General features: G+C 38.9%; 1 protein-coding gene across 1 annotated transcript; it reads left to right on the plus strand.

The window, feature by feature from the left end:
- The first annotated feature begins 4,776 nt into the window (after positions 1–4,776).
- On the plus strand, positions 4,777–26,440 carry LOC127641184 (beta-1,3-N-acetylglucosaminyltransferase manic fringe-like). The gene is made up of 8 exons (XM_052123993.1): positions 4,777–5,503; positions 13,933–13,978; positions 14,086–14,188; positions 17,287–17,440; positions 22,053–22,138; positions 22,691–22,856; positions 22,988–23,073; positions 25,143–26,440. Exons 1-8 carry the CDS (start codon positions 5,150–5,152, stop codon positions 25,237–25,239), a joined length of 1,092 nt encoding a protein of 363 aa, XP_051979953.1. The 5' UTR covers positions 4,777–5,149; the 3' UTR covers positions 25,240–26,440.

The raw sequence follows: 26,440 nt of genomic DNA on the forward strand, positions 1-26,440 counted from the left end.
CCCAGAGCTCCGCCTCCCGAGCTTTCCAGAGCTCCGCCTTCCGAGCCTCCCGAGCTTTCCAGAGCTCCGCCTCCCGAGCTTTCCAGAGCTCCGCCTTCCGAGCTTCCTGGGCTTTCCAGAGCTCCGCCTTCCAAGCTTCCTGAGCTTTCCAGAGCTCCGCCTTCCGAGCCTCCCGAGCTTTCCAGAGCTCCGCCTTCCGAGCCTCCCGAGCTTTCCAGAGCTCCGCCTTCCGAGCCTCCCGAGCTTTCCAGAGCTCCGCCTCCCGAGCTTTCCAGAGCTCCGCCTCCCGAGCTTTCCAGAGCTCCGCCTCTCGAGCCTCCCAGAGCTCCGCCTCTCGAGCCTCCCAGGGCTCCGCCTCTCGAGCCTCCCAGGGCTCTGCCTCTCGAGCCTCCCAGGGCTCTGCCTCTCAAGCCTCTTGAGCCTCCCAGGGCTCCGCCTCTCGAGTCTTCCAGGGCTCCTCTTGAGCCTTCCAGGGCTCCGCCTCTCAAGTCTCCCGAGCCTCCCAGGGCTCCGCCTCTCAAGTCTCCCGAGCCTCCCAGGGCTCCTCTCGAACCTCCCAGTGCTCCGCCTCTCAAGCCTCTCGAGCCTCCCAGGGCTCCACCCCTCAAGTCTCTTGAGCCTCCCAGGGCTCCACCCCTCAAGTCTCTTGAGCCTCCCAGGGCTCCGCCTCCCAAGCCTCCTAGGGCTCCGCCTCCCAGGGCTCCATCTCTCAAGTCTCTCGAGTCTGCCAGGGCTCCTCCTCCCGAGATTCCCAGGGCTCCGCCTCTCGAGCCTCCCTCTGCTCTGCCTCCTGAGCCTCCCACGGCTCTGCCCCCTGAGCCTCCCGAGCTTTCCATGGTTCCTCCTCCCTCGGCTCTGCCTCCTGAGCCTCCCACGGCTCCGCCCCCTGAGGCCTCTGAGCCTCCCTCAGCTGAGCCTCCCACGGCCTCTGAGCCCCTGAGCCTCCAGAGCCTCCCTCAGCTCCGCCTCCAGAGCCTCCCTCAGCTGAGCCTCCCACGGCTCCGCCCCCTGAGGCCTCTGAGCCTCCAGAGCCTCCCTCAGCTCCGCCTCCAGAGCCTCCCTCAGCTGAGCCTCCCGAGCCTCCCTCAGCTGAGCCTCCCGAGCCTCCTGCGGCTCCGCCCCCTGAGACTCCCAAGCTTTCCATGGTTCCTCCTCCCTCGGCTCTGCCTCCTGAGCCTCCCACGGCTCCGCCACCTGAGGCCTCTGAGCCTCCAGAGCCTCCCTCAGCTCCGCCTCCAGAGCCTCCCTCAGCTGAGCCTCCCTCGGCTCTGCCTCCCGAGCCTCCTACGGCTCCGCCTCCCGAGCCTCCTGCGGCTCCGCCTCCCGAGCCTCCTGCGGCTCCGCCTCCTGCGGCTCCGCCTCCCGAGCCTCCTACGGCTTCACCGCCAGAGCCTTCCAGGTCACCGCCTTTGTGGCCTCCTCCCAGACCTCCTGACCCTGTTCCCATCCTGTGGCCTTCCCCCAGGCCTCCTGACCCGGTCCCTGTCCTGTGGCCTCCTCCCAGGCCTCCTGACCCAGTGCCTGTCCTGTGGCCTCCTCCCAGGCCTCCTGACCCTGTTCCCGTCCTGTGGCCTCTTCCAAGGCCCCCTGACCCAGTCCCTGTCCTGTGGCCTCCTCCCAGACCTCCTGACCCAGTCCCTGTCCTGTGGCCTCCTCCCAGGCCTCCTGACCCTGTTCCCGTCCTGTGGCCTCTTCCCAGGCCCTCTGACCCAGTCCCTGTCCTGTGGCCTCCTCCCAGGCCTCCTGACCCTGTTCCCGTCCTGTGGCCTCCTCCCAGGCCCCCAGACCCAGTCCCTGTCCTGTGGCCTCCTCCCAGGCCTCCTGACCCAGTCCCTGTCCAGTGGCCTCCTCCCAGGTTCCCCAAACCTGTCCTTGCCCGGTGGCCAGCTCCCAGACCACCTGACCCTGTCCTTGCCCTTTGTGCCCCCTTGAACTTCCTGCCTGCCATCTGTGCCCCCTTGGACTTCCTGCCTGCCATCTGTGCCCCCTTGGACTTCCTGCCTGCCCTTTGTGCCCCCTTGGACTTCCTGTCTACCCTTCGTTGCCCCCTGGACTGCCTGTCTGCCCGTCGTTGCCCCCTTGGTCTGTCTGCCCACCACAAGCTCCCCCCCCAGTCAATGGACATTTTTTGTTTTATGTTGATCGTCTGGAATCCGATCCTTGAGGGGGGGCTATGTTAGGAATTCCTTGTCTTGTTTCACTGTTGCCCTTTGTCTGCCACCTTTGCATTCCTTAGTTTTCACTTTTGTCTTTTGGTTAGCCTTCGTGTTCACTTGTCATTGTTTAGAACTACACTTCCCAGAATCCACCTACCATCTTCACTGCCATTTTGTTCATTGTTTTCACCTGTATCTCATTCAGTCATCACTCACTGTGTATTTAAGCCCTGCTTTTTGTTCAACCCTTGTTTGTTGAATGTTGTTGTTAGCCTGGTTTGTGTTCCCTTCCCGTGGTTTCTAGTTTTATGTTTTATTTCCCCATTGAGGGTTTTTCCTTTGTTCCCGTGTTTTGTGTTTTGCCTGTTTGTTTACTTAATAAAGTTGAACTGCGATTGGATCCGCATCTCCTCGTCTGCTTCGCTGCCTCCATTCGTAACAGGTGTACAGGTGTTCCTAATAAAGTGCTACATGAGTGTACATGCACGATTAATCCAGATCCAAATTATTGTTTGGTATGATGCATAAATGCAGATTTAAAGCTGCCAGGTTTTGATTAAGAAGCAGATCAGTAATTAAAATAAATTATTGAAAAAAATGATTAAAAAATGATTAAATAATTAAAATAAAATAATCAGTGTAAGATAGCATTTTGTTCAAACATGCCCACGCAGTGTGTGCAGGCATGCAGGAGAGAGAGATTTGGGCTATTACTGTAACTGATTTATAATATTTTGCTTAGTGAGTTTGTCAACTATGTTACGGACTAACTGCATGTCATTACAGACACTGATTAAATGCTATGCTTCAAGTAACACACATAATTAAGAGTTATTTTGTCTATTCTGCCATATGTGCAGTACTTCTTTTAAAATAATGTAAAAAAATTTTTTTTTTTGCAGATATTCATGTGATATTTTCAGCACGGTCACTATAGTGACAGTAAAAATGTTTGATCATAAATCTGCCTTAAATATAATTTTGGTATTTTTAGAGATGTTATGCAAAACTCTTCCGTTTGTGGATGTAAGATATACCTTAAAGGTTATTAGGGGCAGCATTCTTGTTATTTGAAATGTAAAAAATACAAATTAAAAAATCAGCTGCAACACATTTGACTGTGAAAGTAACATAGTTATTTATTTATTTATTTATTTTACAAAATACAGTGACACCATTTATATAAGCTCTCTGTTTTTACGTGCAAAGGAACAATATCTTGTTAATTTTGTAAAATCATTTAAATGTCCCTTAATTCCCAATCATCATGATTCACACATGCACACACACACACACACACACACACACACACACACACACACACACACACACACACACACACACACACACACACACACACATAATGGTTAATGGTTTTTATACTGTACAAACTTTATATTCTATCCCCTAAACCTAACCCTAAACCTAACCCTCACAGAAAACATTCTGCATTTTTACATTTTCAAAAAACATAATTTAGTATGATTTATAAGCTGTTTTCCTCATGGGGACCGACAAAATGTCCCCACAAGGTCAAAAATTTCGGGTTTTACTATCCTTATGGGGACATTTGGTACCCACAAAGTGATAAATACACGCTCACACACACACACACACACACACACACACACACACATGCACGAGGGCACACACCCTCAGTATCCCATTACACATACATGCTTCCATTATGACAAACAAAACAGATCTATGGACAATAATTAATTAGGACACATTAGGGTCATGTCATCTATGTTACCCAAGAGTTGATCATATATGGTAACATAGGTGACAGTAACAACCCCCCATTTTGACTCATAATTTCAATGGTAGTCTGTGCCTGATCAACTACATGTCATTTTCTTGATCAGGTTAACCTCAAATTTGAACATATATTTTAGTTACAAATATTGCAAACCAGAACAATGTACCAAACATATTAATATACTCCTTTACAATATGCTACTTTATTTAAAATATTGAAAGGAATGAAAGGACACTGGCAATGATGTGTTCAAAATGTCTCCCACAGAGGAAAATTATATCACATGATGCTGGTCACATGTTCTTGGGATCCACCAGAGCTTTTGTGGACATGAGTATTTATTAAAATGTCAAATTCAATGTAAAAAGTAGCCTACTGTATTTCTGAAATGTTTAGATTTGTAAAATAAATGAAATATAGATAATGTTGATTTTTATTTATTTTTTTACTTCAAAAATGGACAATGCAAAAAAGCGTCAATTAAGAAACATCATGGCAATTTCAAGTAAAATGAAACATGGGGTGCACAAAACATGTGTGTGATTTAATAGCATGAATGGTTAGAAAATATATAACTATAGTGGACACTGAATGTAGCCTTAATTATAGAATGAGCCTTGTCACATTACATTTTGATGTACCATCAGTACTATGTTGAAACTTCGGAATATTTACCATTGTAACCATAGTTTCCACCAAAACACTATAGCCTTCAATGGGAAATTAGTTCATATTTGCACTCAGCCGATAAGAACAACCGGGCTTTTATCAGTCACCATCGGCTCGTCAGTGTGGAAAGTGGGCGGTGGGTAAAAGTTTGCGAAGCCCGAAAGTGAATGAGTGACAGTTCCCTCATCCTGCCCTCTGGCAGTACGCATGGGGCAACAGATAGAATCCGCGGTGGTTTACAATATTTCCATTTTTAATGAGTAGGCCTATATAACCGTGCGCAAGTCAAAGTTCTCGTTTTTGTTTCGTCAAACAGTTATGGTTATTCAAGGGCACCTAAAAACTATTCAGGACTTCGGATTTTTAACTGAACACCAGTATGTACCGATGCGCTTAGATAATAATAACTAATAGCAATGACTCGTATTGTACACTCCAACAGGGTTTTGTTGTGTTTTATTATTATTATCTATTTTACAAACGTCCAAGAAGACGCCCAAATCTGAGACTAAATGTCGCCAGCTATAACATGTGGCCAAAAGTCACTCAAATATTTTAGAAGATGATCTTGAGGAGACTATTTCATGCTCTTCCTTTCGTTGCTCTGTCTCTCTTCATCCTGGTTTTACTGGATTTACAACTGCGCACCCGGAGTGACCAACAAACCAGTGCGCATCTTGCGCACGAAAGTATAAGGAGCCAGGCACCATCTACATCAATTACCACAGCTGTAAATCAACATAGAGATGTTGCAACTAAAGAACACAAGCCAAAAATGGACAAATGGAGGGAAACAAAGCCAAAGTCACCATTAGAACTCAATGAGATCTTCATTGCGGTGAAAACAACTGGAAGGTTCCACAAATCCCGCCTTGCTCTTCTTTTGGAGACCTGGATCACCAGGACTAAAGACCATGTAAGTGTTTCTTGAAGGATGTAACCAAATAGACAAGACAATGGGGGGACTAAATGTTAAAGTTTAAGAATATGTTACTGAAAAACCCATGTTGATGGACTAATATTCTAAATATTAGGTGGGTGTGTGTTCCCTTCAGTGGTTTTGGCCCTGCTCTTCGTCATTATATGGGTCATGGTTCTCTTTTTACATCACAATCCGAGCTGCTGTCTCTGTTGATAACATCTGTTGATGTCACAGGATGCTCGTTCACATAGCTGGCAGACGTATGCACATCCTGTGCCATCAACAAGTTGCTATGTGTGCAAACATTCGGGTAAAAGCACACAGGTGAAAAACCTCAGACTTACTCATTGCCAAAACCAGACAGGATTGTTATGACTGCTTTTGTGGTAACTCACCCACAGTAAGTGACGCCTAAGAAATTTACCCGCCAACTGACAAAGTCAGATTTCAGGTATTTTTGTTTATAAAAATTAATTAAACATGAATTAAACAAGTCAATTCATAGTTCACATTTGAAGAGCCACTGTAGTGAATTTTATTAATGTTGGCACCATGCCACGAGATTGGCCCATGAACGAGTGCATTAAATGCAGAAATCTGCCCCATTTTCTGTTTCATCCTTCCTGTGCTCGATTATAGACAAGAACATTGTGTCTACATCCTCTAACTCAGCAATAGTTGCCCTGTAACCAGGGGTAGAAATAATTTCATAGTTTTTTTTTCTCCAAAAAAACAAAGTGAATAATGATTGAGGGAAAAGAAATTCAAAATAACTTAAATCAACTTTCAAAGATGCATGGTAATGCTGCCTTCATGTGCAATCGGAATGATCCTACTTCCCACTTCTGAAGTGGTAATAATGAGTATGAGTTCAAGTGCTTTGTTGGCGGAATGAACAGGAAACATGGACATATTTCTTAAGGAAACAAATTTTGACACCATAATTCTTATTACTTGGTTAGCTTACTGAAGATAATGGAATTCTGGTGAAATACAAGCTAATTTTACAGTGTAAAAATGTACAACATGCATCAAATTGATGCTGATATACATAAATGAATATGACCGAAAGGCAATCGCTAACGATTAGCTTTATTTAGAAAAATGAATAAAACCTGTCATTCACTACAGAAACCGTATTCGTGCTATGTTGAACGTTTATGACTCCTAACAACTTCAGAACCTCAAGTATCAAAATTATTTCAGAGTTTACCAGTCATGATTACGACTTGAGGGGTCAATAATGTGCAACTTCTGAGTGGGGAAACTCGTATATACAATAATTCCGATAGCACATGAAGGCAGCATAAATACAAGCTGAAGAAAATACTGAATGCTCCATTTAATGGACATCCATTAAAACTCTAAATGTTAGATTAGAAAGTTGACTCTGGCTTGCTGTGACATGACATTAAGAAGCAGAACAAAGTCAGTCTAAAGTACTAAAGCCAAAAGTGTACTTCGGTTTTGATGCGAATGCTTAGCGTTTCAAATTATACATGATTTGACTGGTCGCACATACACAAGAGATTGGGACATGCACGCTAAGACTGCTATGTGAAACTGGTCTATTTATCTTCAAGAGTTTATACCCATAAAGATGTCTTTGTATTCCTTTGTGTAACTCGAGTAATACAAATGCAGGTATCTCCAGACCTCCTCAAACATGCTCTCTTAACATGAACATCCACTGTTGTTGTTTCCATATTTGTCTCCTATTGTTTAGCGACAACGGCACAATGGTGAGCGTTGCCACCTTGTGGTTTCACAAACGAGTGCAAATAACTCCATGCTTATGCGAATGCTTTGCGTTCAGTGTATGTGCGGTTAGAACAATTCTGCCATGTGCATTCAGTGCTCTAGCACTCTGCTGATGAAGAAATCGTCATGTATCCCATACACAGACACCTAGCATTAACGTGTGACCAAAGTATACTTTGGGCTTAACACATGCTTATACACGCACGCACACACTCACACTCATACAAACTCATACTTTGGCAGGCACTAACAACGCCAGTACTTTGGGAAGATGTCAGTGATTGGACTTGCCAAGTGTTATCTCTGAGTGGCTTGTCAAAGCAAATTCCCAAAATGCGACTCAGAATGTAACACTTTCAAAGGAGCAGCCATCACACTAAATATAAGATGACAAGTGCGAAACAGTGGTGCTGCTGATCCAAATACTTGTACAATCAAAGACAACGTTTGCAAATGCTAGGGGCTAGATTTCGTCTTGTATCGCATACTAATAAGCTGTTTTTGTGTGGAAGAAATTACTCCCATTCTGTTCAGCAGTTTCCCAATTTAAGCGAGACTGAAACTTGCATGAAACTTGACTTTGATGTGAAAGTTTTGTGCTAAATTTTGGCTCTTGTAGAGGCAACAGATTAAAAAAATTCTCTGCTTCTGCTTTTTGTTAAAAAAATGCCACCTAGGTTTAAATATGAGTAAATGGTGACTGTGGTGAGGAAGTGTTCGTTGTCCTCAAGTCAAACATGCAGTTGTTATAGGCAATTGCAGATATAGTTTTCTTTCAGTGACTAATTTTAAATATGAATAAAAAAGTTGTAAATTTTCTTGCCTATGGAAAATTAACCGCCATGATTGCTATGATGTTGCTATTGGTTACCAGCTTGTTGCGGGCACCAAAACTGGCCCAAATCAAAAGAACCCAAGTCTTTATGATATGACCATAGATATGGCTTCAGTCCCTCTAATGTAAGGCCACATCCTCCCTAAATAATGTTTGTTTGAAAACACATACATTTTTTATGTTTATACCTCTCATCCATTCTGGAACAGTGTTAGATTTGCGAAAAGCTCTACATAACTACATATTTTGGAAAACGGTGACATTAGGAAACGGAAAGTTTCAAACTTGAACGGATTAGAGTGGACATGGCCTAACCATGCATTCAGACCAGAGGCGTCGAGAGCGTCAAATTGACCGGAAGTCATACATTTTCTATGACAGCCAGCGTCTCTCACCGGCGAGACGCGGCGAGTCTTGGGCGGTGGGGGCGTCAGAGGAAAGTTCAAGTGCAGCCAACATTATGGTAATGAGCTTTGACGCGGTTCAGAGGCAACCTATTGGAGTATAGAAGTGCTCCGCTCTAGCGAAGTCTAGAGAACACAACCGTGTAAACTTTGGTTCCCACCAAACAATAGTTCCGAAGACAAAATGGAGGAGAAACTGATTATTGCCGTGGCGGGTTTTCCCGTAATATATGATCTGTCCCTGTTTGCTTACAGGGATATAAATAATAATAAAAAACGATGCGTGGACAAAGATGTCTGACATTTTTGGTGTGCCAGGTGAGTTGATGAAGTGGATATTATGGTTTATATAATATTATATAATAATATATTAAAATATTTCATGAGTGATATACGCTACTTTTGATATATCGGCAAAAAGATACCAGTCGACATGGATGTTTTGTGGCCCCTTTAAATATAGTTTACGAAACCAAACATTCTCAACGAACGTTGCCGCCTATTTCAAATACGTCAGAGCGTCCGAAAGCGTTGTTGGCAGGGCAGCCAGAGCAAATTTTGACGCTCTCGCCACCTCTGGTCTGAACGCACGGTTAGTCTATGGGATAGAAAAATAGGGTTCAAAACAGTGTTACTATGAATGCAGAATTTAATACAGTGAAAAAGACACACTATTAGCATAACATAAATATCTATAAATAAATACAAATTTTCAACATTCTTTTGAATGTCCATGTACTAAAATAATTTAGTTGATGCCTTGAGTGTGCCTTCATTTACTATTACTATTATTTTGAATGGCAATGGAAAATGAAGCCATGTGATCACAATTTTACCTGGTTGCAAAAAGTAGTCTGTTCATTTACCTGATGAACTTTCATCTTTTGCTGACCCTTTATGCTTTGCAGAGCTAAAGTGTGCTTCTAAATCACTTGCACCTTTATTAGCAGCTGACACATAAGTGCCAGCTTTGTCATACATTCCCACGGATCTCGACCTGCACGAAAGCATAGGAATTTGTTCAAATCTTCTGTAAATGTGCACTTGTTTGGGCATTGTTTCCACTCAGCTTTCATTTGCTGCTACTGTCAAGCAACTGTTTGATGCAGAACACAACAGTGCTTCATGGGTTCACGGTGAGATTGACAGGCAGGAATTTGGCCAATTGTTGCTGCAAGCCTCTTGCAATCGACCAATTGGTGTGCGAGAAGGTGGGACTTACAAAGACGGGTTAAAGCAATGCAAATAGCATGCACACATAATGAAGTATTAGACCAGATGCACATCATAATGCAACTAAAGCCCAATCCCAGACAAATTTAGAAATCCCGGCCAGAAAAAGAGGACATGTCCAGGAAAAAGAGGACATATGGTCACCCTAGTTGAATAGTGTGTCTGCACATGTGTGTGTTCCCTTTGCCTCAGTTCTAATAAGAGGAAGCGATGGCCGCAGACTAAGTTTTGAAACAATGACAAAACAGAAGTCTATCTGATAGAGAGGAAGTCTTGAGCAGAGGAAACAGGAACAGAGTGAAACAACAACCACATTTTTTAAAAGTAAAAGGAGGTGTGCAGTCTCGTGGAATATGCAATGTAAAAGGTTCTCACTCTTTGTTTCTGTATTCTGAATTTGTTTTTGCAAGAATAATATGGTCTAAGAGTGCTGCAAATTACCTCAGACATCTCAGCTCAGGAGGTGCTTTGAGTTTAGTTCACTTTATTTCCACAGAGCAGTTCATTGTGAACGCAACTCTGCAGTCTATACATCTGTGTTTAAAACATAAAATAATACAAAAACACTTTCACCTCGAACCATGATTTATTTTTCAGTGATTATTATCATCATTATAATTAGTATTTTTACATTTATAATTGTCTTTATATCTTCATTATATAGGGGTCAGGAGAGGTCAGGAGAGTGAGGTTTACACACTGCACAGCTACCTACCAGCTGGCTCCCGTTACACAGGCACCAGCAATAATACCACGGTCGAAATCACTGAGATTACATTTTCCCCATTCTAATGTTTGATGTGAATATTAACTGAAGTGCCTGACCCATTTCTGCATGATTTTAGGCATTTCAATGCTGCCACAGGATTGGCTGATAAGATTTTCGCATGACTAAGTAGGTGTACAGGTGTTCCTAATAAAGTCGTCGATGAGTGTATGTAGTGCATATTTAAAATCATGTACTTCTGGGGGTCTTGTGCCAGCCAAACAATGAATGGAAATGCTAATGAATAGCTCAGTATTGTAGACCTTATTGGATGTTATGAGCTAAAGTACTCTATGGCATGCTTGTTTAGTGGATTCTTTCTGCTTTTATCATCCATCCTATTGTGAGGTCTAACATCTCCAACCCTCTTTCTTAGGTTTGCACCACTTTGCCATTTCATTCATCCCATTTGAGCCTATTTCCTTTTCTCACAACTAGTTAAGGAGACAAAATAGAGGTTCCTTCTCCACATGTTTCACTTCATTATGTCACTAATGGCCATTTCTCTTGTGGTTTCACTCTTTGTCCTTTATGAGCCGCTGTCATCATTCACCTCCCTTTAGCTCTACTGTCAAGCCTAAATGAGTGCTAAAGATTCAGCCATATGATTTATGAAGGAGCTCAGGGTGCGAGTGGGCTGTTTCCTCTCGAAGTGGCCCATTGGCTTTGATGACTGTTGCATTGATCTTTAAGTTTCATTATTCCGCCTATTCCCAAGGACTATGGCAGGGGGGCATCAGTGGTGTGTCCAGACTTTTTTGACTGGGGTGGCCCATGTGGGGCACAGATTCATTTAAGGGTAGCATGAAGCGTAACTCAACTTCTATAATAATAGTAATAACAACAAATACTAATAATAAGATATCAATGAATGTTTGTGCCTTGTGTAATAGTTGTGTACAAGTCCCTCTTATTGTCCTAAGAGTCAAAAGTTTGATCTCATATATATATATATATCTTATATATTTATATATATAAACTAAGGCTGAAACTGGGATTTCATTCAGTTTGCACTTTTGCAGTCTCTGTGTCTGGGCCAGACTAAGGCAATACTGTAAACCAATCTAACAATGAAATAGTTTTACAGTATTGCCTTAGTCTGGCCCAGACACAGAGACTACAAGAGCGCAATTGCGCGGTGGAAAAGTGCCATTATACCGAGTTGACTAACTGTAGCATTGTACACAAATCTCCTTATCAATTACATTTCATTTAAGTGACCATATACTACACTTTACTTTAGTATGTGCCCCCCACACACACACCCCCACCATTAGATTTGAATTTTTATTGTTGAGGATAACCCCTTGAGATGAAACATCTCGTTTTCAAGGGGGTCCTCGATTTAAACTGGCTTTAAAGTCCCAAAGATACAGCTTAACAATTGCACTTTTCTCTACTGTGTTGATGTATTGCCAATTAAAACAGGAAGTTGGGGTGGGATATAAAAGGTTTGTCCCCTTTAAAAAAAAAAGAAAAAAATCAAAAGTCTTTGGTTTATTTGACAGCCATAAACCATGATTCGCTACTTGCCATTTCTAGTCTTTGTCAGGTGGCATTAGGGGGCAGGACATGCTTGCTAATTCTGGAGAACATTTGATTAGACAAAAATGTTAACACGGTCCTGAGTGCAAGATGAGTCAACAGTAGCTTTGGTCATTTTTATAGAGAAAGACTGTAAATTATGTTAATATGAACAATATATCTGCAAAAGTCATCTTTTAGTGTACACTAGCATATACAGGTGAAACTCGAAAAATTTGAATATCGTGCAAAAGTTCATTAATTTCAGTGATTCAACTTAAAAGGTGAAACTAATATATTATATAGACTCATTACAAGCAAAGATATTTCAAGCCTTTATTTGATATAATTTTGATGATTATGGCTTACAGCTTATGAAAACCCCAAATTCAGAATATCAGAAAATTAGAATATTACATGAAATCAATAAAAAAAAAAGGATTTTAAATACAGAAATGTCGGCCCTCTGAAAAGTATAATCATGCATATGTACTCAGTACTTGGTTTGGGCCCCTTTTGCATTAATTACTGCCTCAATGCGGCGTGGCATGGATGCTATCAGCCTGTGGCACTGCTGAGGTGTTATGGAAGACCAAGATGCTTCAATAGCGGCCTTCAGCTCTTCTGCATTGTTTGGTCTCATGCCTCATCTTTCTCTTGGCAATGCCCCATAGATTCTCTATGGGGTTCAGGTCAGGCGAGTTTGCTGGCCAATCAAGCACAGTAATACCATGGTCATTGAACCAGGTTTTGGTACTTTTGGCAGTGTGGGCAGGTGCCAAGTCCTGCTGGAAAATGAAGTCAGCATCTCCATAAAGCTTGTCTGCTGAAGGAAGCATGAAGTGCTCTAAAATGTCCCGGTAGACGGCTGCATTGACTCTGGACTTAATAAAGCACAGTGGACCAACACCAGCCGATGACATGGCTCCCCAAACCAACACAGACTGTGGAAACTTCACACTGGACTTCAAGCATCTTGGATTGTGTGCCTCTCCATTCTTCCTCCAGACTCTGGGACCTTGGTTTCCAAATGAGATGCAAAATTTGCTCTCATCAGAAAAGAGGACTTTGGACCACTGAGCAACAGACCAGTTCTTTTTTTCTTTAGCCCAGGTAAGACGTTTGACATTTGAAGCCCATGTCCAGGACCCGTCTGTGTGTGGTGGCTCTTGATGCAGTAACTCCAGCCTCAGTCCACTCCTTGTGAAGCTCCCCACACATTTGAATGGCCTTTTCCTGACAATCCTCTCCAGGCTACGGTCATCCCTGCTGCTTGTGCACCTTTTTCTTCCACACTTTTCCCTTCCACTTAACTTTCTATTAATGTGCTTTGATACAGCACTTTGAGAACATCCAACTTCTTTTGCAATTACCTTTTGAGGCTTTCCCTCCTTGTGGAGGTGTCAATTATGGTTTTCTGCACAACTGTCAGGTCAGCAGTCTTCCCCATGATTGTGAATTCAACTGAACCAGACTGAGAGACCATTTAAAGGCTCAGGAACCCTTTGCAGGTGTTTAGCTGATTAGAGTGTGACACTTTGAGCCTACAATACTGAACCTTTTCACAATATTCTAATTTTCTGAGATTCTGAATTTGGGGTTTTCATAAGCTGTAAGCCATAATCATCAAAATTATATCAAATAAAGGCTTGAAATATCTTACTTTGCTTGTAATGAGTCTATATAATATATTAGTTTCACCTTTTAAGTTGAATTACTGAAATTAATGAACTTTTGCACGATATTCTAATTTTTCGAGTTTCACCTGTAGATGGCCTCAAAGCAAACATACTTGAACTAAAAGAAAAAAAAACATGGGGACTTTTAAATTGGCTGACCTCTTAGCATTATAAATTAGTAACGATGGCTACTTACAAGTGCGTTTATTTCTTTTTTACAGACATACATTTTCACGGACACTCCCGATGAAGATATTTCCTCTGAAGGTAGATCGTTCTTATGCCATCAGTAATTCCAACTTCTGCAGGATTTGTCTGGAAGTTTTTTATATTTGCGGCAGGAATGATCACTCATTACATTACGTGTTTTGCAGGATTCAATATTGTCGTCACGAACTGCTCCCCTGAACACAGTCATCAGGCTCTTTCCTGCAAAATGGCTGCTGAGTACGACCACTTCATGGCCTCCGATAAAAAGTTAGTCACTTAATAATTTTTGAGCTGTGAAATTGATTGGGTTTTAAAATTGAAAATTAATTGGGTTAATTATGGGGGCGGGTCATGCGTGGTCATGTGTCAGACTGCGAGAGAGAGCGAGAGAGAGAGAGAGAGAAAGAGTGGTAAGGCTCGTCACCTGGTTCATAACTTTCTCTAACACCTGTCTCTCAATATAGTGATGGTGGAGAGAGACTTAAAAGGCACGCCAGGTGATGAGCCTTACCACTCTCACTCTCTCCCGCAGACCGACACATGACCACGCCCCCATGAGTAAATATGAATTGGAAAATATGGATTTAATCCATTGAGATTTAATTGGATCATGAAAACACAGATATAATATTATTAGTTAATATTCATTTTCATGGCCCATGCAGCCTCAATTACATCAATAACAGAGAAGCTGAGAAAGTCAAACTTCTAAAATAATTGTATTTGTCTGTAATAAATGCACTGATAAAGAAGTAACAATAATACTAGGAACATTCATTAGGCTAATTTTCATTGGTCAATTTGGATTTTAGGTTTATATACATTCAATAATGTTGTATATAGGCCTATGCAATAGCCAAGTTAATAATAAATAAGATAACTTATGCTATGTCAAAAATATCTTTCTTCCACTAAAAACAGCAGTACATTCTGGCCATTATTTGAAGTTTTATCAGGCATTTTCCTCTAGTGTTATAATATCAAAATTCATCATATTTCAGTCGTTGGAGAAACTTACCAGTGATGTTCAATAACCTTAAATTCAGTCTGACAGGCTCATTCGGCCATATGTCATACACTTGTGAGCGATTAATACCTATGCATATTTCTATTAATTATATTGCACCATTATTTTTTATTAAAAATGCATGATATTGCATATTTGTGAAAAACTCACATCACATGAGCCAGTGTCTGTCTCCATATGAAACTGCACTTGTCTCAAACACATGAAGACACATCGACCAGATATCACGTCTTGACGGATGAAGAGAGACAGAGCTATATGGCTTTATAATAAATGTGCAAATGCTCAAGACATGTTTTAGTGTGCACACACACTCTATGAGCGAGAGCAGGGAGATTTCATAAGAGAGCAGCATATATTTGAGTGCACTTTTATGTTTTGTGCGAGAACGAAGGAAATCTGCATGTGAGCTGACAAATTTGCGCTCGTGCAAAGGGTTCATCATGGATGTGCTCTCGCATTTATATGTATTATAATGACATAAAGCTACGGTCTATTAAGCTGGAATATGGTCTATTAAGCTAATAATTTTCATTTAGCGTGACAATACATTTTTGGTGAATGTATCATCAATCTATACGCCTCCCCTGACAAGCTCTGGTGCCCCCCTTTTTGAAAACCATGGGTTGAAAGCAATTAACCCTTCTATGGTTTTAATTCAATGAAAATGGCTTCCTTTTCTGAGCAGTACAAGACTTGGTGACTTTTCCTCCATTTGCCATCTGAACATAAGATGTTCTTTTTTTTGCTTGATTCGATAAGTCTAAATGTTCTGGAAAAAAATCTTTTGTATTCACGGTCAATACTGACCAACCATTGAAAATGAATGGAAAGACCAAAAAACAGAGGCATTTTTTTTATCTGTCAAGTACAATCAATAAATCAGCCAAAATGCAGAACAAAAACAGACAGCAATTACAGGGTGAGACTCTAAAATATCCTCAGTGCAAAACATACACACTCTCTCACACACAAACACACTTATACACAAGAATGAACTGGTGAGACTATAACATAGAGCTTTTTTTTTTACATTTTTCAAATAAAACCAAGTAAATTATTTCAATGTTAAACATACATACTCAGAAATGAAGGGTTTAGATCATAACACACACACACACACATACACAGAGAACCAGGGCATCAACAAGTTAACTGTTGTTTTCCAGCTGTTATCAGCAATCTGGCACACTCAACACACACACACACACACACACACACACACACACACACACACACACACACACACACACACACACACACACACACACACACACACACACACACATGTTGTGTTTCCATGTTTTATGGGGACTTTCCATAGACATAATGGTTTTTATACTGTACAAACTTTATATTCTATCCCCTAAACCTAACCCTACCCCTAAACCTAACCCTCACAGAAAACATTCTGCATTTTTACATTTTCAAAAAACATAATTTAGTATGATTTATAAGCTGTTTTCCTCATGGGGACCGACAAAATGTCCCCACAAGGTCAAAAATTTCGGGTTTTACTATCCTTATGGGGACATTTGGTCCCCACAAAGTGATAAATACACGCTCACACACACACACACACACACACACACACACACACATGTTTGCAAAATAAATGTTTACTATAGAAAGTTTGAAATTGCAAAATGATTACTCTGATTCTGAAATAAAATTAAAATATTGTTCAAAAATGCTTGTTCTGCGTCTTCTCTTTGTAACACCATGGTCAGGTTTGATGACAAGCATAATGACATAAACTGTAAAAACTGACACTTCAAATAAATTTTAAAATGCTAAACTTTAACAAATAATAGTTTGATAATGTCTATATATATATCTATTTTCACACAATTAAGCCTGTTCAGTAAATCATACAGTAGATAAACTATTACAAATTATTTTCAGCTGTTATCTGCGCTGTTCTTGAAAAAACTTGGTTTTCAAATATACCATATTACATTGAGATGGGTTTTCTTTTTATTATTTTGATTATACTAGCAAATACAATATCAAAATGAACAGTCCTCAATGTTTTAGATAGTCACATGTCTTAACTTTTCATGAATTTACCCTTGCTGCTTGTGATATATTATTTTCTATATACTTGTGTGTTGAATTGTGTGTTTTGAATTCAAAGCTTTCCTTTATTGTCAAAAAAGAAAATATTTTAAATGCTTAGCGTTGCAATTTTGCAACCCGTTTCTAAAATTCACCCCAAAACAAAATATGCATACCATTTATTTATAATTTAGCTTCCTAATATCACTTTCAAGGAGGAGAGAAAATAATAATACAGCATATCATAAGTATGTTTAAAACATCATTTTTTTTGCTGCAGATGGTTGTGTCATGTTGATGATGATAACTACTTGAACCCTGGAGCCCTGCTCTCTGTCCTCTCAGCCTTCCCAGTGGACAGCGATATCTATGTGGGCAAGCCGAGCCTGGATCGACCAATGAAAGCGCAGGAGCTTCTGGAAGGAAATAAGATGGTCATTATCCCATATTTCTTATCTTCATAATCAATGTTGCTCTTTCAGACATTCTACACAAGTAATTTAGCTGGTTCTGCTTAACTATTATTTATAAACTAAGAATAATTATTGATTTTTAAAGCCTGAAAGGACTTCTGACCCTTCTTTATTCCCCCTCTTTTCCACTGACTAACCTTCACCAATATTTTTCTGCAATAAACCGGTAGATGAATTAACTTCATCTCCTGGGATCAATCAGTGATTAGAACTTTATTGCTTATTGATTTGGAAAATTTGTTTTAATGTGCAGCAAGGGAAGATAAAACTATCCATGAATCAATACTGTCTGAGTAAACTAGAGTTCAACCCATCAGGCACAATAAGCAATGACAGTTAATTTAAACTTATGTTTTGGTGTCTTGGCTATCTACAGTGGCCCCAAATAGTGTTTGGCCCTGTCTGTTCCCATCACACATCAATGGTTATTACTTTGGCCTTAACATGCACTCCGGGGACCTGCTCCTGCAGTGGTGTGTGTCAACAAATGTGTATGGGTAAGGCCTAAAGGAACAGTCGAGCCATTCAATTTAAGTTTCTTCAACCTGTCGCTCTCACTCTCTTTTTTTTACTTGACCTCTTGGACCACAGTGGCATCTGGGTAATAAAAATGAAACATGGCCCATACTAGACTTTTCCTCTGCTCAATATAATGAAAGCAAAGTACCTTTTATGACTGCCAGATTAGATTATAAAAAATGTATCTGTTTAGGAGCAAGTGTGTCTGTGTGTGTGTAGAATGTGGTGCTGGCAATGCCAAGGTCATGGGTTCAATTCCCAAAGAACACACATACTACAATAAATAAATAATAATAATAATAATAAAACATGTATACCTTTGAATGTACTGTCAGTAATTTTAGATCAAAGTGTCTGCCAAATACATAAATGGACTGTTTGTAATTTTTCAACTTACCTGTTACAAGTAGACCAGCTGCTTGTCATTTGAAACAATATTTTTGTTTTCTTTCTTTATATTGGACGAAAAGTGTATTTTTTGTCTTGACACAAACCTGTATGGGTGAAATCCACAGAAAAACAGTCATTAACATATCTGAACCAAATATACACAAAATCTAAAAAAAGAAATGAGAAATTATACTATGCATAGGTACAATTATTAATGAGTCAGTCGATTAATATTTTTAATCGCGATTAATCGCATAATTGTTTTGCCGTTAATTGCAGATTTGCAAAAGGTGTTGAAGTTTGACACTATATATTCTTCTTCATCCATTTTGCATGCTCTCTTTGCTACGTCCCTGCATGTCTTCCCCTGTATATAACAGACTGCTGTCTCACAGATGGACCCTCAAAGGCCATTGAATCCAAAGTGCGCTTTTGTTCTGGTAAACACACCCCAGACTAGATAGGAATATCTTTCTCCATGTGTGTCCTCTGTGATGTTTATGTCCACATTTATACATATTGCTGGACAGACCACAACTACTTACAGGGGCAGAAGAAGATGAAAAGGATGAGAGGACTGAAGAGGATTGTGTAGAACCTTTAGGGTAATGGCTACGGAGGAGGGATAAACGGATGGGGGGCCGAGTGAAAGGTCACGGTTCAGATTTATTCCCCCATCACTGATAATGCTTCACAGAACGCTGCATGATGACAAACCTGCTCAGAGTACATGGAACATAAAATAAATGGAGAGTAGATACTGTATGCATTAAGGGCTTAGAGGGGGAGAACTCTGCTGGCAGCTTTACATAACTTTGGTTAAACAACTAGTCTACAGTATTTCATTTTCTGTTTCACAAGGGTTATGTCAAAGTTGATTCAACAGTGATTTAGTGCCAGGTTAAAATAAAAATAATTTATAATTTTGAGAATAAAGTCGTAACAAGAAGAGAATTAAATAGTAATATTTTGAGAATAAAGTCAAAATTACTAGAATAAAGCTGTAGCATTTTGTAATTAAATCTGTAGCATAACAATATTAAAGTCATAATATTGTAAGTACTAAAGTACTAAAATTACAAGAATAAAGTTGTAATATTTTAAGTCAAAATTACGAGAATAAAGTCATAGCATTATAAGAATAAAGTGGTATTACTTTGAGATTAAAGTCATTATATTGCGAGAATCAAGACGTACTATTTTGAGAATAAAGTAAAAATGGTAAAAATATTCATAGAATTCAATTTGTAGCATTACGGTGTTAAATTCGTAATATTGCGAGAATGAAGTTGTAATATTTTGAGAATAAAGTCAAAACATTATGAGAATAAAATCATAATATTTTGAGAATAAATTCAAAATTACGACAATAAAGTTGTAGCATTATGAGATTTAAGTCATAGCATTACAAGATTAAATTCGTAATATTGCCAGAATAAAGTTATATTAGAAAATAAAGTAACAATTACAGGATTAAAGTCATAAGATTTTAACAATAGTTGAAACATTATTAAAGTCATAATATTGTGAGAATAAAGTCTCAATATTTTAAGGATAGTGAAAATTACAAGAATAAAGTTGTTGCATTATAAGATTAAAGTCTTAGCATTATGAGATTAAAGTTGTAATATTGCGAGAATAAAGTAATATTTAGAAAATGAAGTAAAAATTAGAAATAAGTCAAGTTAATTTGTATGGCGTCTTTCACAACACACATCGTTTCAAGAGATCAGGCTTAATACTACAACTTTAATCTCGTAATTTTGACTTTATTCTCAAAATATATTACTATTTTATCTTGTAGATGTTATAACTTTTATTCTCAAAACTTTACTAAAAAAGGCCTATTATGAGATTAATCTTAAAATATGACATTATTTTTGTAATGTTATGACTTTATCCTCAAAATTTTATATTTTCTTATATTTAAATGTACATTTAAACTAAAACAGCATTGTAAAATTGGTGAGCGAACTGAACTTGGAAATGTCTTATAATTTTGAAGACAACATGAAACAACATCTGCATTTAACTGCATTTACCGCATTTAACTTTTATGATGTATTTCTGAGTGAAACAGAAAATTATTTTAGAAATAATGTAGGGCAGGACTTGATTTTATATATTGGGATTTGATTGGCTCTTGAGCAATGGAACGTTTTTATTATTGTTCTATGCCAACCATGTTGCCTTGGTTACGTCAGCAGAATTTGTTTTAGTTATTTTGATGAGAGATTTAAAAAATATATTTTTTTAGAATTTTGAATACATTTTGACTGGTTTGTGTTTCAAAAAGTTTCAGTAATAATTAGGGCTGTCGATTTAACACGTTATTTCAGTGTGATACATTTTATTAAAAATAATGCGTTAAAAAAATGGACGCAATTAATCGAAATGCCCCGGATTGTAATAAGGAAGATTCCTGAGAAATGCAAGCTTGTCGTACCACCTGTTTACTCCAGAGGACAGTAAGTGAAATTTCAGCTGTATGAGCGCCGCGCAGTTTATACAGTGAAGAAAACAACCAGACAGCACAAACCAGACATTCGTTACGTTCTTGCGTTCAAAACACTTGATGGAGCGCAAATCCGAACTAAAGGATCTCAAGATGTGTTTAAAGATTGAGTATTAAGCTATATTTAACTTGAAACAGTGACCTAAACATTTTATGTTAATGACGCAACACACCCGAGATGCTACTCAAGCATGTCTGACGCAGGTGTAGATTGACGGGTCCTTAAACTAGCCCTCATAATAAATCTCGTACTGATTGATAAATTCACTTGTGTAATGGATTGCTGTGAAGTGTATGCCAATGATTGGCTCATGTTCAATAAAATGGTAGTAAACAATATATTGTATTCTAAAGCCGCTTTTTGTCTTATCAATGATGAACTCTTCTGCTGCAAGAATGTAATGCATTTTAATTATCTGAATATATATATATATATATATCATTTTTAAATATTTAAAGATAACTATTTATAATTATTTCATCATTATATATAGAATTATTGTTATATGAGGGGCTTTCTCAGCAAATATTTGTGTATGCGATTAAATGCGATTAATTGTGATAAATTAATCGGGACATCATGTAATTAATTTGATTAAAAATGTTAATTAATTGACAGCCCTAGTAATAATAATATTTATTTTGCCTCTATTCTAACTATTCTGCCAAACAATATATACATACTGTAACTATGGATTTGTAGTACGGTATCTTAGCCCCATTTTCCACCAAGTGATTACAACCAGTATTGTACATATACTGTACATGTGTGGTGAGAAATTTGCTTTGTAATTTTAAATACCTGCTTTAGGTGAGGCTTGAACTCACAACCTCACTATGTCTTTGCATGTACTGCTGTAGAACTTCACACGCTGACCGATTGCACTACTAGAGCTTCAGACTGGCCTGTGTTCAACACGTCATACTGATCGGCATTATTTTAGGGGCTTGATTCTTCAAACTTTGGAATAAGGATATGGGAACTGTAGAAATGCAAGATGAAAACATTATATATTTTTAATTTCTTGAATTATTTTTCATAGGATTTGAACAATGGAAGGATATTTCATGGACCAAATGCATGACTATCCATCTTTGGAAAGATCTTGAAGCTGATTGGTTGACTTCTCATCTGTTCTCATTTTTTAGAGGGCAGTTCATTTCTGGTTTGCTACAGGAGGGGCAGGTTTCTGCTTGAGCAGGAAGTTGGCAGAGAAGATGGCACCCTGGGCAAGGTGAGGCCTAGAATTAGCATGTGTGTGTATTGTCTTTGATCTTGAAAATAATTGTATGTGTATGTTAGAGCTTGTACATTCAGATTTGACTTAAAAATTCCAAAAGAGATCTCTGTTATATTTCTTTTTTTTCCCCCTTTGGGTAGCAATGACAACAGCCTGATTCTATGCATTAAATGTCCACAGTGTGGCGCTAAAAGCATGTTATATTGTCATCCAAACAGATGAGGGTTTTACGGTAAATGCTCTTTTTAAACCGACCTTGCTACCCTAAACCTGAAACCTAACCGGTAGTGTCATAAAAAGCAAATGTGAGATAAAAAGCGCAATGACTGAAGCAATCACGTCATTTTGTGGTGCATCTATTAAAATTTTGGCTGACACATCGACTTGTACGGCAGTATTTTGCATCGTAAGTGCAACACTCTTTAGTTAAACTACCACACAATTTAATTGCACTTGAACAAGCTCATAAATATAGATGGTTATGTAATAGATGTGTTTATATCCATATTAATTGCCGAATATAAGTGTGTCTGTTTCTTCATGCAGTGGTCCCAGGTTCGAGGAGACCTCAGCAGTGATAATGTTGCCTGATGACTGTACGGTGGGCTTCATAGTTGAGAGGCGACTGGGAGTCTCCATGGTCCATAGCAGCATGTTCCACTCTCACCTGGAAAACCTCCTTCTTCTTGCCCCTAGTGATATCCCAAAACAGGTGAGAATGGGTTTGGAACAATATGAGTAAATTATGACAGATTTTAATTTTTTTTATGAAAAATAGATGTTTTATCCCATTAACCGACTCGTAGAGTCTCTTTTTTTGTTTCTTTTCCACTCATACTGAAGGTTACTCTTAGTTACGGATGGTTTGAGAATAAAATGAACAGTGTGGAACTGAGAGGATTCTTTACCGAAGAAGAAGATCCATCCAGGTTAGTCATACCCACACCTTCACACACCTACAAATAGGTCATGTGCATATACAGTAGAGTTTCTATTTAGAAAAGTGGCTAAATGCCAAATCTACAAGATGACGTATACTGCTCATCTTGGAGATTCAAACTGACCACTACATTTATATGTAACAACCTGCTCGGCCTCTTATACTATCCTTTTTGGCTGATCTCTTAATTTTATTAACCTGTCACATTGAAACCACATCTCACAATCCAAGTAATTCCAGATGTATAAAGTCAAGGCCGTCCTATATTTTTTGAAACATGTCACATTATGTAAGTAAAATGGGTTGTCAAGCTTAATCCAGTCTAAGATGGTTTTAGCTAGTTTTAGCTGGTTTTAACCTTAAGCGACCCCACATACACATGTGTGGACATTGTATTTTAGTTTTGCAGTATGCAAAGCATAATTTAACTTCAATTAAACTGACTGATCTTAGTTCAGGACACTCTGAGCTGCCATGTGACAAAACAACATGGCGCTGATCACAGCGGAGTTTGTCTTTGGGAGAAACGGCAACAAAACTACATTGGTTAAAAAACCTAATTAAGTTTTTACATTGAAACCTGTTTGAGTCAAAAGATTTGAGTGTATGGTTTCATCAGATATGCCATTTTTAAAATTTGAGCAGTTTATCGTGAAACGCCATGCTGCTAAACACCATGTACACTAATGTGTACAATAGCACAAGGTTTTCATTAAAAATCCTATATATGCTGTGCATTTTCACATTGAGATTTTTTTATATATTTTTCTGCTTTCAGAGGCTTCATGTGGAGTTAGGATGAAATTAAGGTGCATTTCGAACTGTTCTGAGACCTGTGCATACAGACAGCACACTGTAGGATGTCATTCACTAAATAGGGAACAAAGGAGCATCCTATAGCTTTCATATGAAGCCAAGTGCATTAGGATATGAGATAAGTACTTAGATTTAGAATTTATAAAGTATAATTTTATTTTAACATGGTTGGCAGTGATTGGACGATGCTGGCCATTACTTGTATCAGAATTAATTATGCTAATTTCTAATTTGTAAAATGCATCAGCACTGGCTGTCACTTGTTTGTTTGACAGTGCAAAAAGAGAACAATTGCCAAAGTATAAAAAACTTTGTTATATAAAAGTCAAATCAAGTCAAACTTTTTATTTGTGCTTTTCCCAATACAGATTGTTCCAAAGCAGCTTTACAGAAAATCAGCTGTAATGTCTGTAACGTCTCAAAAACATGAATAACCAACAATTCTGTACACATACAATAATAAAAACTTTGATAAAAAAAAAAAGCTTGGTGTTACTTAAAATTTCAAACATAGTCCCACTGTCCACATATGTGGACATACATTATTCGGAAAACGATTTGCTCTAGAATTTGTATTTTTGTTGTTGTTGCATGTTTATTAGGGGCTATTAATTGCAAATCGAACAGGGAAATGGAAAATGCACAAAGCAGTCATGCGCAGGCTCAGGAGGATAAAGTGGTCCTTCACCTGACCAGCTAAAAAGTACACAAATCCCCTCGAAAACCAGCCAGACCAGCTAAACCAGGCAGATTAGGCTGGTCTGACATGCCACTTTAGCTGATTTTTTTGTTTCTATATACTTGACCATGTAACTCAGGGCAAAATGTTCCTCATATCTCATATTTAATGCTAATAATTGTTCAGTATGATTATCTGTAAAATTTGGTTGCCACAATATGTTCTGTACCTTCTCACACATCTTGTTAGCATTATGCATCCAGGCATTTTCTGTTATTGCCACAAATGCACACACGAAAGCAGTCAGACTCTCAACAGGCTAAAGAGATATACTTGTTCCTCATCAGATTAAATGTGCATGTTTTTAAAATTTTGGTAAATTTGGTTACTGCTTTAACTTCTTAAACTTCAGCCATGGCTTGAAGTCAAAGACCAAAGACAAACTAATCCTTTGCTTGTAGCATTCGTCATTATTCAATTGATCAAATCCATTATAGAATCTGAATGATGATGCATTTAAAGGGATAGCTGACCCAAATATGTTGCTCTGTTGGATTTTTCAGGTTCAGAACAGTCCACTGTCTTCTATATCCTACAACAAGTTGGTGTCCAGTAGCCCTTAAGGACGGCCTGCCATGGAATCAACGAATTCACCTGTGATGCAACTTGCTGCATAGAGAACATTAATGCATATTGTGTGAATTTCAATTTGTGAAGTTTCCTACAAGACATTTCTGTTTTGCATGGGCAGTGGTGTTAGCACTTATGATCTTGGCCTCAACGATTTCACATCTTTCATCCACCATCAAAGATCTCCCACAGACTCACACAGTGCAGGTACATGGCATCACACGAAAGCTGCTTTTAAGTATTGAAATCCACATGTAGTCCTCCACCTAGGCTAAACTGCTTCTATAGGCCTGAAGTTCATGTTCTTTTGAGGGATAATCCCCATGGAAAGCCCTATGGACTGAACAACTCCCTCTGAGGTATCTCTTATAAATCTCGGAACACTGTTAACATGGTGTTGATTTCTGTTGTAAGATACCTGTACAATACAGCAATGATAGTGGTGTCTACCGCAATTGTGTGTTTGTTTAAAGCATTATGCCTTAAAGCAATGCATGGTGGTTAAATTGTTCAGCAACCCTTGGGCGGACTGGGAAAACTGAGAACTCTCAGAGTTTAACTGAGCCATTATTGATGAATTGGACCTGTAAATTGGACCACAGTTGCATAGAATTCCCATAGCTTCATACTTAAAGTGTAACTCCTGTCTGCACATTTTGATTATTGCTAGATATAACAGTTGCTATACTTATCAAATGTAGTGGTGGGAACCACATATTTGTCAATGCTCTGTATAAGTGAACAAAAAAAAAAAGTTTTACTTGAAGATTTTAATGCCACTGACAAATGTTTTGCTTTCAAAATGTGTCATTTCAGCTTTTCACTTCTATAGATGTAATTCTGTTCTTCCAATATCTGCCATATTTAGATGCCAAGAAAAACAATATGGCATTTTGAAAAAGTGGCAATATTTCAATACATTTTTGTTACTTACCGTAAATTTGGTGAACTATTTATGTTCATATTGTAAATTATGTTTGTTTAATAATTGCTAAAGAATATCTACATTTCAAATCTAATTGAATTGTATCTCAAAACAGGGTCATCCATTTATTTCTTAATATTATTGTATTCTTTTTCATGCATTGTACACATATTTTGGATAATTATGGTAACATATTTGTACTGTATGTATAATTATAATGTGAAGCACTTAATATAGGTGGATGTCCACACAAAGCTGTGTTTTGGCCCCAGAGGCCATTTAGTTGCTTAGTAGTGTTTGAATAAA

The sequence above is a fragment of the Xyrauchen texanus genome, chromosome 50 (assembly GCF_025860055.1).
Source record: "Xyrauchen texanus isolate HMW12.3.18 chromosome 50, RBS_HiC_50CHRs, whole genome shotgun sequence".
NCBI lineage: Eukaryota > Metazoa > Chordata > Actinopteri > Cypriniformes > Catostomidae > Xyrauchen > Xyrauchen texanus.

Coding starts and splice junctions, on each gene's coding strand:
- LOC127641184 (XM_052123993.1), top strand. CDS start 5,150: ATGATCTTGAGGAGACTATTTCATGCTCTTCCTTTCGTTGCTCTGTCT. Junction 13,979..14,085: donor TGAAGATATTTCCTCTGAAG/GTAGATCGTTCT, acceptor CGTGTTTTGCAG/GATTCAATATTGTCGTCACG. Junction 14,189..17,286: donor TTCATGGCCTCCGATAAAAA/GTTAGTCACTTA, acceptor TTTTTGCTGCAG/ATGGTTGTGTCATGTTGATG.